General features: G+C 31.6%; 1 protein-coding gene across 1 annotated transcript; it reads right to left on the bottom strand.

Moving 5' to 3' along the window:
* Positions 1 to 3,309: 3,309 nt before the first annotated feature.
* On the bottom strand, positions 3,310 to 6,839 carry LOC128174834 (uncharacterized). The gene is made up of 5 exons (XM_052840272.1): positions 6,626 to 6,839; positions 5,118 to 5,299; positions 4,665 to 4,731; positions 3,626 to 3,840; positions 3,310 to 3,441 (listed from the first exon to the last, which is right to left on the bottom strand). The coding sequence occupies exons 1-5, from the start codon at positions 6,756 to 6,758 to the stop codon at positions 3,310 to 3,312; spliced, it is 729 nt and encodes a 242-aa protein (XP_052696232.1). The 5' UTR covers positions 6,759 to 6,839.
* Between the last annotated feature and the right edge of the window lie 5,059 nt (positions 6,840 to 11,898).

Below are 11,898 nucleotides of genomic sequence, written 5' to 3' on the forward strand. Positions count from 1 at the left end.
AGTTTGACCTTTTTTAAATTATCAATGGTTTACATCACAAGGTCTTGATCTTTTTCAATCAAGCATTTTACAACACTCATTATATGATCCACCTCAAAGATATAAACTGGATAGAGAGAGAGAGAGAAGAGATTGAAAGTGTATATTTTTCTGTAGTTTTTTTTATTAACATTGCCAATGTCCTACCTTACAATGTCTTGATTTTTTTTACCTCACATTTTACACATTTTTTTTTTATATTTATTCTGATATGTAATCTACTTGAAAGATATAAACCATGTATGCATTTTAGAATTTTTGAATCAAATATTTTGAATTTTTATATTTCTTTTAAAAGCAGACTTTGTCGAAATGCATTTTTTCCTTTTCTCTATATTTCAAAGTTTAATATAATAATCTTTGAAATAAACCAACATGATCAAGTTTTAAGTGCTTAATGTACTACATGTATATAGTTATTTTAGATTCTGGTATTAGGAACTAAATTTGTTTTAATGTACATAAGGTTAAAGGGTTAAAGACAAGTTAAAACTTGTTAAAAACTTCAGGCACATTTACTAATTTTGATCTAAAACATCTAAAATGTGGAAGAATTTGTATTTAATTGTTTTGCCACTTTCATATTTTGATTTAAACTTTCTTCACATGTTAGTGATAGATTTAAAAAAAAAATCATTTATTTTTTCATTAGTCTGTGGTAGGCAAATGAGATTATATAAAATACAAACATCTGGATAATTTGCTTGTTACGTAGCATTTTCCTTTTGTTTTTCTTTATCTGTATTATTACCACCATCATCTTTTTTTCACATTTAAAAAGATAAGAATTAATAGCATTATCTTTACAATTTGTGCTCATTTTTGAAATGCATGTAATGTTCTGTGCCAAAGTCATAAAAATCTCACCCTAAAATACATAAAAATAACTGTGCCATATCCATAAGTATTTTACATTTCCTAACCAAACATATTTAAAATAATTTTGTTTTTGTTTTGTTTCATTGTCTAGTGAATAATAATCGAAGCTTTTTTAGATTTTGTTGTGATTTTTATATACAAGTATTTAGTTAATTGTTTTTTTTCAACTTAAAATAAGAACTAAAGATTAATTGTAGTATTCACTTATTTATAAATTTCCTGTTTTATATCATATATTTGGCAAAACTGTTTTAACTTTATACAAGAGATACAGTAATTAAACTGATCGTTTTTTAATATAAATATAAAAATATTTAAAATTTACATCTCTCGCTAGTATATTTAATTTTGTTCAATCAACATTTGCTTCAAAATTTGCTTAAGTGAATGAATCATGTTCTTACCAATGCTGGTTTCTTGCAACGGCATTCTCTCCATGAACATAAATTGTTGGTCCCTCTCGTTGAAACCATAAGTAGTAGTATATGGTACCCATAAACACCTCACCTCATGTTAAGGGTCATTGGTTGGTGGTTACTTCCGGTAGTTAGGTGGTTACTTTTACTTCCGGTGGTTAGGTGGTTACTTCCAGTAGTTATCTTTGGTGGTTAAGGTGGTAAATTTAGTTTTGATAACTAACTATAGGACAGAAATTTTTTGGAACGTATTTTACATCACCTGCATCGTTTTGGGCTAATAAAAAATAGCATTCAATATAATTTGCATCATTAAAACACCTATTATCATTAGTGTACTAGTGTAAGGACTAATACTTTTTGACAGCCATCAATTTTTGTAGTGGTTTTATGAATATATGCGTGTATTTTTCTGTAAAAATGCGAGCGAGTTTTTTTTAATTACTTTTATTGTTATGTGTGTTTATGTTGTCGTGTATTTTATAGTAATCCAAATGATGCTTTTTTATGGTGTTGTATGAAAATATAAACACATAAATGTGATATTTTTATTGATTCTTTCAGTATATAAGGGAACAATTTTTTTTCTTTTCACCCATTCCTTTGAAGGAAAACTTACACTCTCTTAAAGAAAAACATTTACTCTTTTGATAAAACAAGTAATTAGTCATTATTTTTTTTTATCACAAAGCTACATATGACTTTGCATTAGAGAAAATAAATAAGTATTACATTTGATAAAAAGTAAGTGTTTTATGTTTATTTATTTTTTTATATAGACAATGGCTCTTATCATGGAAAATGTTGTTGGAGACTACATCATTGGGGATAAAAAAAATAAGTATATAGAATATGGCAATGATATTTTGGTGGAACTTGAAGTAGAGGATGAATAAGAAAAATGCATTAGCTTGGATAAAGCTAAGTTGAAATTTTTATGTGACAATATAGAAAATATGAAGGTTGCTGTAAAGCAATACCTTATTCTTGGAAGAGAAGGAATATATAGACTCCATCTGGGGAAGGACATTTGACACACTTCAATATGACACCCCCAATCATATTCTAGAAGATCATTTGGCTACTGATAAATAAAAATGACATTTTTGAAACCAGGTTTTTTGTTTAAAAAACATCATTTTTCAGCCATTTAATGACCCCAAGGACAAAATTGAAATTTTCGACACCTTATTGCGCATCAATAGGATACCCTAAAACATATTCCAAGAGATGATTTGTCTACTGTTGAAAGTGTAGGAGGAGTTGAAGGAAGAAGGTTTTTTGTAAAAAAAAAAACCGTAATTTTTTTACAAATTATTTGACCCCCAGGACTAACAGAGAATTTTTGAAACCTTTTTAGAAAACAACATGATACCCCAAATCAAACTCTAAGAGTTGAGTTTGCTGGTTTATAAGATGTAAGAGCAGTTTGAGAAAGTAAAACATGACAGACGGACGGAACAGGGTAACAACAATATACCCGAACTTTCTTTAGAAAGTTCGGGTATTATTATTAAAATCTCTTACAGTAGAAATATTTAGACTTGGCCTTGTTAAATGTGTACCTAATAATAATTATTGTACTGTTTGTAAAACTCTTTCTTGGTTACATTTCAGAACACCGGTGACACTTAACAATGTACAAATGTCACCCAATCTGAAAGCAAGTGGAACATTTGATGTCAAGTATAACCATCGCTCAAATATGACCCCTGCAAGAAACTTGGGACTTCGAGTTCCAGTTCCAGTTGCCAAAGCATTCGAAATATAGAACCATAAAAGAAATAGAGGAAAACCTCAATGCTTTCCAGAAGGTAAAAATCGAATGTTAGCTCAATTTCTCAGAAACAAATATTAAAAAATTTGTGGAATAAATGAAACATGTTAGTTTTACAAATAATGTCTCAAGAGTATACAGTTAATCAAACCCCACTCAAACAAAGTCTGGGGAGTATATAGGAATCAGCTTGTCCGTCTACTGTCGTCTATCTGGCCTCTGGAAAACCCAGCGGGGGCTATTACGTTCCTTTTGGACAGTTCTCAGGGCCATCATTCCCCGATCACCCCTTTCATCTGTCACTCGTGCCTTCCACTTCAGGGTTGTCTTCTACACATCCCTTATGTTCAAATTTTAACAAAACTCGCACCAATTCAGTTGACAATTCTCTCGTTTTCTTCAACATTATTTTACGTTCACAAGACATCAGAAATTGTATGCTCAAGTTAAAACTTAAACAGTCCAGGAAATTTTCATTTATCGTTACAATTTCATCATCTACATTGTGATTTACCTGAAGCATAAAGTCATTATCTGCAAGTTGATGTGCCATTGACATTGCCATGTCAGCTTCCATCGCCTTGCTACTTCCAGACCAATTTTGTGGGCAATTATGACTGGGAACAGTGTGATTCTGCTCTGCGTGCAAATCACAAACCCTGCAGCATTTGCTTCGCACCTCATATGCAAGAATTTTTCCAGTGTTCTTTCCTATCATACTAGCATGGCCTGTTCAAATTAAAATTTATAAACACTGAATCGCCATCAGTTTATAATTGACCAGAAAGAGACATTTTAATGTACATATATAATAGATGATTAGCAGTAGATCTTTTCATGACATGTTTTGTAATGTGTTTCATCATATTTCTATTATCTCCAAATACAGTTTGTTTAAACATAAAGGAAACAGTGTAAAGAAGTACATGTGAGACGCCTATAAGGACCCAAAACGGCCCCTAAAAATTAACATTGCTATTTCAATGAACTCTTTTGTTTTCTTTGTAGAGAGATACCAATGACATTTTGTCATTATTTCCATTTTGATTCAAACGTCCTCAATTTAGAAATATGACATCGTGAAATTGGCCTTTCCCACCATTTTTGCCTTTTTAGAATAAATTTTCAAGCAGATTTTCTTTCAGAAAACACTGAGCACAAGCTTGAACAAACAAATTATTTCATCAAAGACAAATCTATTGAAAACTAATAATTGAGCAAAATATGTTTCTTGTTCAAAGCTGCATGCTGCTCTATATTTCCCATTCAGAAAGGGTAAAGAAGGGTAAAAAAAAATGTAAATTTGACCCAGTTTTACAGAAATGGCATCACTTCTGCATGATGACATATTTCCACTGCATGAGTGTAAATGAAACACATTTAAATAGTTTACAAAAGGTGGTATATATAAACTATTCTAAAAAGTAACATTGAAAGTAAATATATATATAAGTAAAACACTTTTCAAAATTGCAAAATACCAGTACATAACAGCAAAATTCAACTTATATGATACAAAGCAGAGTAGTTCTTTATAAAATATTAATTTTTACCAGAAATGCTATTGTAATTCCACCCTGTCCCACGCTTTTGCCATCCACCATCAAAACTTGCTTGCAGCTACAAATTGAAAATAAAAAAGTTAAAGAGTGTTTCCCAACTGACTATCTCAGATAAGTTGATTGGAGGAGTGGTCAATCGATCAGATTTTACAACTGATTTTTTTTAGCAAGCGCTTCGATGTCATGATTTTCATCAGAAAGTCGATTCTTATTAAAATATTAAATTGGATGCTGCGATTTTCAATCATCTTTCAGATTTTGCTCTTGACGTGGGTGGTCACACGGTAAGATTTTAAGAAAATTGATATCAAAAGTTGGATGAAAAATTGAACCGTGTGTCTGCACCTTTGCACTATAATCTGTTACTTTGATTTGATTCAAGCAAAAAAATCATAGTGAAGATATATCTGTCATTGAATATTTTGAAAACAAACTTCTACTTACTGTATCTGATGTTTGCTTTTCCTCAATCTCAGCTGCTCTGCATGATGCCAAAGCCACATCTGTGATTGCCTTTCCTACTTTTGCTGCATGCTTTCTTATGGATGGTTCTGAGGGTGGAGGAATGTTGCATTGCCCCAGAAAATTCACAAGATGTGTTGGGCCCATGCCTACATGAATCATTCCTACATAGTGTACAAAAAATTATTTTAAATTTAAATTCAAGTAATTTAAGAGCTGTTTGTGCATTATCATGATTAAAAATGCCCATATGTATTACATATATATATATATATATATATATATATATATATATATATATATATATATATATATATATATATATATATATTTGTATTTTTAATGATTTTCCACATGCATGTTTACATAAATACATGTATGTACAGCATCATGATTCGTCTCAAAGGGTATTGACACAATATTTGCAAAATTATAATATTGGATATATATACAACTTTTATTTTTTTGGCACAGATGTTGTCAAAACCCTGTGATTCGTCAGGTTTGACTGATCATCATGGTATAGTTACTCTTTGGCCTATTGCCTTAATCAGCATTAGCATTTTTACTTGCTTGGCAAGTTGGTTTGTGTTAAAACATAAATATCTATATACCTATACATACTAGTATTCCATATACCGGTAGATATTTTTCGTCAAAAACTGGGTTTTTTTTAACCTATACTCGTGTTGTAGCAGGGATGTATATATACGTCCCTGGTTGTAGAGGACAATGGTACATATACAGCTGAATGTGAAACATACGTAATCAGTCGTAATAATGGGTAACGTATTCTACATTAGACGTGTACTTGTCAATCTGTTTCTGATTTTAGTGTCATGTGTCGTTTTTAAAGTAAATCAACTCAATTCAATACTTATAAATACATGCACATACCACATCGTTTCCAAATAAAAGCAACATATGCCTAGGTTGTACATATTCATCGTGGCCGTGGACTTCGAGTTAACTTATAGTTATAGTTTGGAATCCTCTCAGAACCCATCTTCGCTAGCCAAGTGTTTTCCGTCCACTCTGCTCCTTGTGAGGAGAGGTGCGGATCATAAACCCTTGACTTGGGAAGATGCTCAAAACCTTTTGCATACACATTTGTAATTAATTGTTGGGATTTTCAAAAAAGCCGACACATTGCAACTCGGCCTGCAGAATAAATATTGTTTAACGTCACAACCGCAAGCACAATTTTGATTGGTCAATGTAAAAATAGGCCTCAAGTGCACTCGTCTCTACACCAAAATGTTACATACATGTAGGCCTACAGGTAAATTGGTATTTCGACGATCAATACGATCGTATATAATTAAATGCAGTAAGGCTCTAACTGACTTGTTTAAGCGGACATAATGCATGATTTTATAAATAATACATATCAGTTGTATCTTATACCCAATGTTTCTGGGGGAGGGGTGCAATGACCTGTCACCACATCTTTAAAAATTAAAAAATAATTTCAAATTGACCAAAATTACCGAGAGCAGCTTTGGTGTTTATGTCGAAGGCTCCAGTAGGTCCCCTCTTCCCTGTCTCGACGGGGCATACGGCGCTGCAGTTGGTGCACTGTACGTGAAGTACGGAGCCTAGGCCATATCTTCTCTCACGCATAGTGTCTTTTAAATGAAGGGGGGTTTTGCATAAGTGGCAAAAAATTGTTTTGCGAGGTACCCCAGCTCCACAATGCGCCGTCCTTCTCTCCTTCTCTTTGCTTTTGAAAATGTGCGCCTCGATTGGAATGTGTTGACTGCACCCCCTGGAACCTCCTGTGGTAGTCTCGTAGACGCAGCATCTTATTTACATGTATAGGACTACTTATCGTCTGCACTTGTTTACAAACAGCGTCGTTAAAGCGCTTGAAAATTTGCATCTTGTAAACGTTTGACTTACGCGAGGATCTCCGAAGTGATTGTTTTTCGGATACTGTTTTGTACTAAAGTGGCATGGTCACGATTTTGGTCAAAAATTATTTTTCCGATTTTAATATTTGTAATGCTTCAGAAAGGCATTTTTAATGGGCAACCGGAATTTGATTGTCATTTGTTGAGTTATAAGCGAGTAACAGAGCTTGAAATTCTTCGCTATGTAAACAAAGCGTTTGTTTACATTTTGAACGTTGAAGTAATAATATCAGTTTTAAACCTAAAGCAAATGTTTTAAACGTTAGGAACTGTTGATGTATGCTTAAAATAAATAAAAGGATAGGCAAAAAGGTTGGAAAAAGATTTTTTACTGGTATATTAAACCTTTGTAAACAAAAACAGGGTACGAGCCTTGTTTACATGACATATACGTGTGAGCCCTGTATCTTGCTTATAACTCTACGAATGACTCTCAAATTTTATTTGATCATTGGAAATGCATTTTGCAAGCATTATAAATAATAAAAACATAAAAATAGAATTTGACCCAAATTGTGACCATGCCCCTTTATAAGAGAAAAACACAATTCGATTATTTAGCTGTTTTAAAAACGTTCTGAAAACATTGCCGGGTGATGTTTTTATTATGCTGTCTTATAACATTTTCATTCTGTATGATAACCAGTTTTCTGACGATAAAGACATATACATTTGAAACACCAATACAATGAAAGCAATTTTATTCAGGCATTTCTAATTTAGAATGTTATAAAAAACAGAAATAAAACATTTTGATAACATTTTAAAAATGTTTTTATGCTTAATAACACTAACATTTTTCATAATGTTTTTACAACGCTGTCAAAACTAAATGGAAATGTTTTTAGAATGTTGTGTTGATAATGTTTTCTTATAACGTCCTTACAACAAAAATTAAATGTTTTTAAAACGTTTTAAAATGTTTTTATGAAAACGTTTTTGGAAATCAACCTTACAACCATAATAAAATGTTATGAAAACGTTTTGTGCTACCTGGGTGGTTTAAGTTGAAAAGAATCTCCAACAACAATAATACTCCAAACGGCCTCTTCAAACCAGTAAGAAGCTAAAGTCTGTTATTTATAAATTCCAACTTTGCATTGCCATTCATTGAAATTTCATCTATGATGACTACTGACAAATTTTTATACTAAGTTCTAATGTGTTGAGTGAAGATTTTAAACGATTTTCCTCTATATATTTCAATGTAAAAATTCAAACCCCCATCGTGGCACCATCTTGTCCTAAGGGATCTAATTTGAACAAATCTAAATCTAAACCACCTTATTTGACCAGAAAGTTTCAGCTTTTTTGTGGTCAATTGTTTTTGAGAAGATATTTTGAAATAAGTTTGTATTTACTCGACCTCCAAATAGTGGCCCCCAACCATTCCCCGAGGATCATGATTTGATCAAACTTAAATCTACTGACACGTCTGTTTTTGCTTCTATTTGATCAACGTGTGCTACACTTATAATAAGGAAAATAGTTCTTGAATTACACTCGCTTGGTGTGACTATGTCTGCTCTTTCAGTTCTACTGACGTAGATCAGTGACCTATCTGTCGTTGCTGTAATCAAAAGAAGAAGGAAATAATTAATATACTTAAAAATAATTTATACAAGTTTAATTGAAGAAGCGTCGCATGGTAGTGCAACATATCTTTATAAACACACAGTCACCAGTTACAAAATAGTATAAAATGTATTAAATTTACGTATAATGATACTTAATGAAATCTGGTGACTGTACAGAGGGTAAAACAATAATTATCAAAAATCCCTCTGCATATTTATTAAAATTACATGATCATAGTGTACTATAATAAGTGAAAATCATCTTTAATTCATAAAACGACAACCCGTCCAATTGTAACTTTTTATCACACAAACTATTAACTAAATCAACTAAACTAGAATGCTTTATAATAGCTGACAGTCTCACAATGTCTATCAATAGAGACAATTCGAACTACAAACATCTCGCTAACTAACCAATTTCCTTTCATATTTACTCGTTAAGCTCGAAGACGTTAATAAATCTTACTCTGAACTAAGGGATTTAACAATGTTTGACGCAATCAATAAAATATTTAACTTACAATTTAACCCGAACATCGTAACACTTATCCCGATAGCCATGTAATATAAACAAGCAACCTTTTTACCTCTTTTCATAAAAGAGCGCGGGAATAAATAAAAGCGCCAAATTCAAAATCTACTTTTCTTATGATATGCATAAAAATAAATGTGATATAAAAATATGACTGGAGACTGTAGCTAAATATGCTATATAACAAAAATATTAAAACATACAATCGATAATCTATAAAGTACTGTACACTAAATGAGGTCATGTTGGACGTTACCTAATAGACGATGACTTTAATTTAAACTTTTAAAGACTTTACTAAAAGCTCAAATTTAGAAACTTGATTGTAAAAAGTAAAAACTATTTATGCAAACATACATATATTATATAACAGGAATTATTATAATATCTTTTGCAATTGAAATTTTTATCAACTAGCAATTAAAAATAAACTAAAGATAGACATACCTGTAATCCAAAGTAGAAAGAAATAATTAATAAACTTTAAAATAATTTATGCAAGTTTATTCGAAGAAGCGTCGCATGGAAGTGACCGAGGGAGGTCAGATTTCCAGCGACAACCCTACGCCTTAGGATTACAGGTCATTGAGCAATCAAAATTTAGTATTAAAATTACTGAGATATCATATGTGCGAAAATTGACCAATTTAGTAATAAACTTTTTTATGGCAAAACACGTGACTTTCAAAGCTAACCCATCTAATTGCTAAAACTCAACGCAGCTGTACACTGCCGTGGGCTAACCCAAAATTTATCTCAAAAAGTGTAAAATACAATTAAATTACATAATTGATTAAGCCTCTATCGGACCAGGCCGGATATCAAAGGCTGATAAGTAAACAATTTACACACAATACAAAAGAACATCTATTAAGTGGACATGCCAGGGATTACTCAATTTACACCTTTTTACACTTTGTAAAAAGCTATTTAACAAATAAACAACATCATATCCCAAAGAATTTCGGTCATTTGTTTAACATTTGACATTTGAATGAGTCAAAGAAAACTCAAAGATAAATTGGAAAAAGACAGTAAATTATTTAACTACTTAACAAAATTATATCTTTGCACATTTAGTAAACATTTCTTTTGAAAAAAAATAATTAGTTGTATGATATTCATTTCTTAAATATATCTGTGTAGTCATAACAACAAATTTAATTTTTAAATAAATTTGTGAAAATACACTACACTGCATAAGGATGCTTCCTCACAAATTTTAGTTTTTCTGGTCAAATGATTTCTGAGAAGACAATTTTTAACGATTAATTGTATATATATATATTAAAATTGGACCCCCTTCCAATTGTGGCCCTACGTATCCCATGGGAATCATAATTTAAACAACCTTGAATCTACCATACCTGAGGATGCTTCCACACAAGTTTCAGCCATTCTTGTCAAATGATTTTTGAAAAGTCTTTTGAAAAATACATACAAATTTTCAATAATACTTAATTATCTCCCCCTTAAGAACAAACTTGAATTCCATTCAACTGATCATGTTTTGTGCCAAGTATGGTTGAAATATGCCTAGTGGTTCTGGAGAAGTCGAACATGTAAAAAAAAAATAGCAGAAAGGCGGAGGAACACACAGACGGACGCCGGAGGAAAAGTGGTCAGAAAAGCTCACTTGATCTTAGGTGAACTAAAAAATGTATCTTAACAAAAAATGTTACAGAATAAGACAAATAGGTAAAACTGTAAAAATGAAAGCAGGCATTTCGCAGCACTAAAAAAACCCACAATGATTTATACCAGAAAGACAAAAATCAAGAAATGACGTTGCTACATATGTAATGTGCAGCGACTATCATTATCCCCACTTTACAAATTTTAGGAGTATTTGTTATAATGTATAAACACTTTCAGAATCAAAATATGTATATATCTCAAAGATTCATTTAACACTGATGATTAACGGTTGTATCGTATCTGTGGCATTTGTTTTGGATTGATTCTCGTATTTTATCATTTGCTTGTGTGCGCGTTGTTATATTTCAATCACATCTCATGACAAATGTATTCAAAGTACCGAAGAACTGACGGGAGTTGATTTTATCGATGTTTATTTATTTTAAAATCAATGATATGTTATTTTGCCTGACAAGTACAGGTAGTTTCTAATCTGTATTGAATTACGCACATTTTTATAATATGAATTTTCAGACGTTTTCGACACAAGAATGTTGATAAAACCCCATATGTATTTAAAGAATAAATTCAATCAAACTATGTATCAGTGATAGAAATATGTTTGGAAAATTTACGGATCCACGCAATATTGAACCCTCCTCTCGTTCAACCAAATGCTCTGCTGTCGCCGTTAATCTCCGACAAGCAAGAGAGACTCTCAGCTTGCCGGAAGTTTACTGAAACAGCCGAGCGTCGAGTTGAACGAGACTATATTGAAGTCTGGCGTAAGAATGCATACAAGTACAAAAAATATCGAAATTGTTCGTACCAATTAAAATCTGACTATTTTCAAGGTTTTTATAAATAAGTTTCCTTGAAAAACAATGCTTTAACATATTTATTTCGAATTATCAATCATTCTAAAGAACTAAGTCTTGTCAGTGGCAATGATTTGTACTTCGGTCCAAACACTGTTTCACTTTCGGTTTGTTATAGTAACTGCATAGGAGAGTTAAAATCAACTCCCACAAATATCACCTTTTTATGAAATAAATCTAAATTAAAATATATTTTTGAATAGAAAAAATAATGCGTTTAAA

This window comes from Crassostrea angulata, chromosome 2 (assembly GCF_025612915.1).
Source record: "Crassostrea angulata isolate pt1a10 chromosome 2, ASM2561291v2, whole genome shotgun sequence".
Lineage (NCBI taxonomy): Eukaryota > Metazoa > Mollusca > Bivalvia > Ostreida > Ostreidae > Magallana > Magallana angulata.

Bases quoted from the DNA above. Each gene is read 5' to 3' on its own strand.
- LOC128174834 (XM_052840272.1), bottom strand. From the start codon at position 6,758: ATGCGTGAGAGAAGATATGGCCTAGGCTCCGTACTTCACGTACAGTGC. The intron at 5,300-6,625 runs GTAATTTTGGTC...TACACTATGTAG, and splicing joins AAACACCAAAGCTGCTCTCG to GAATGATTCATGTAGGCATG. The intron at 3,442-3,625 runs GTAAATCACAAT...AGGGATGTGTAG, and splicing joins ATAATGACTTTATGCTTCAG to AAGACAACCCTGAAGTGGAA.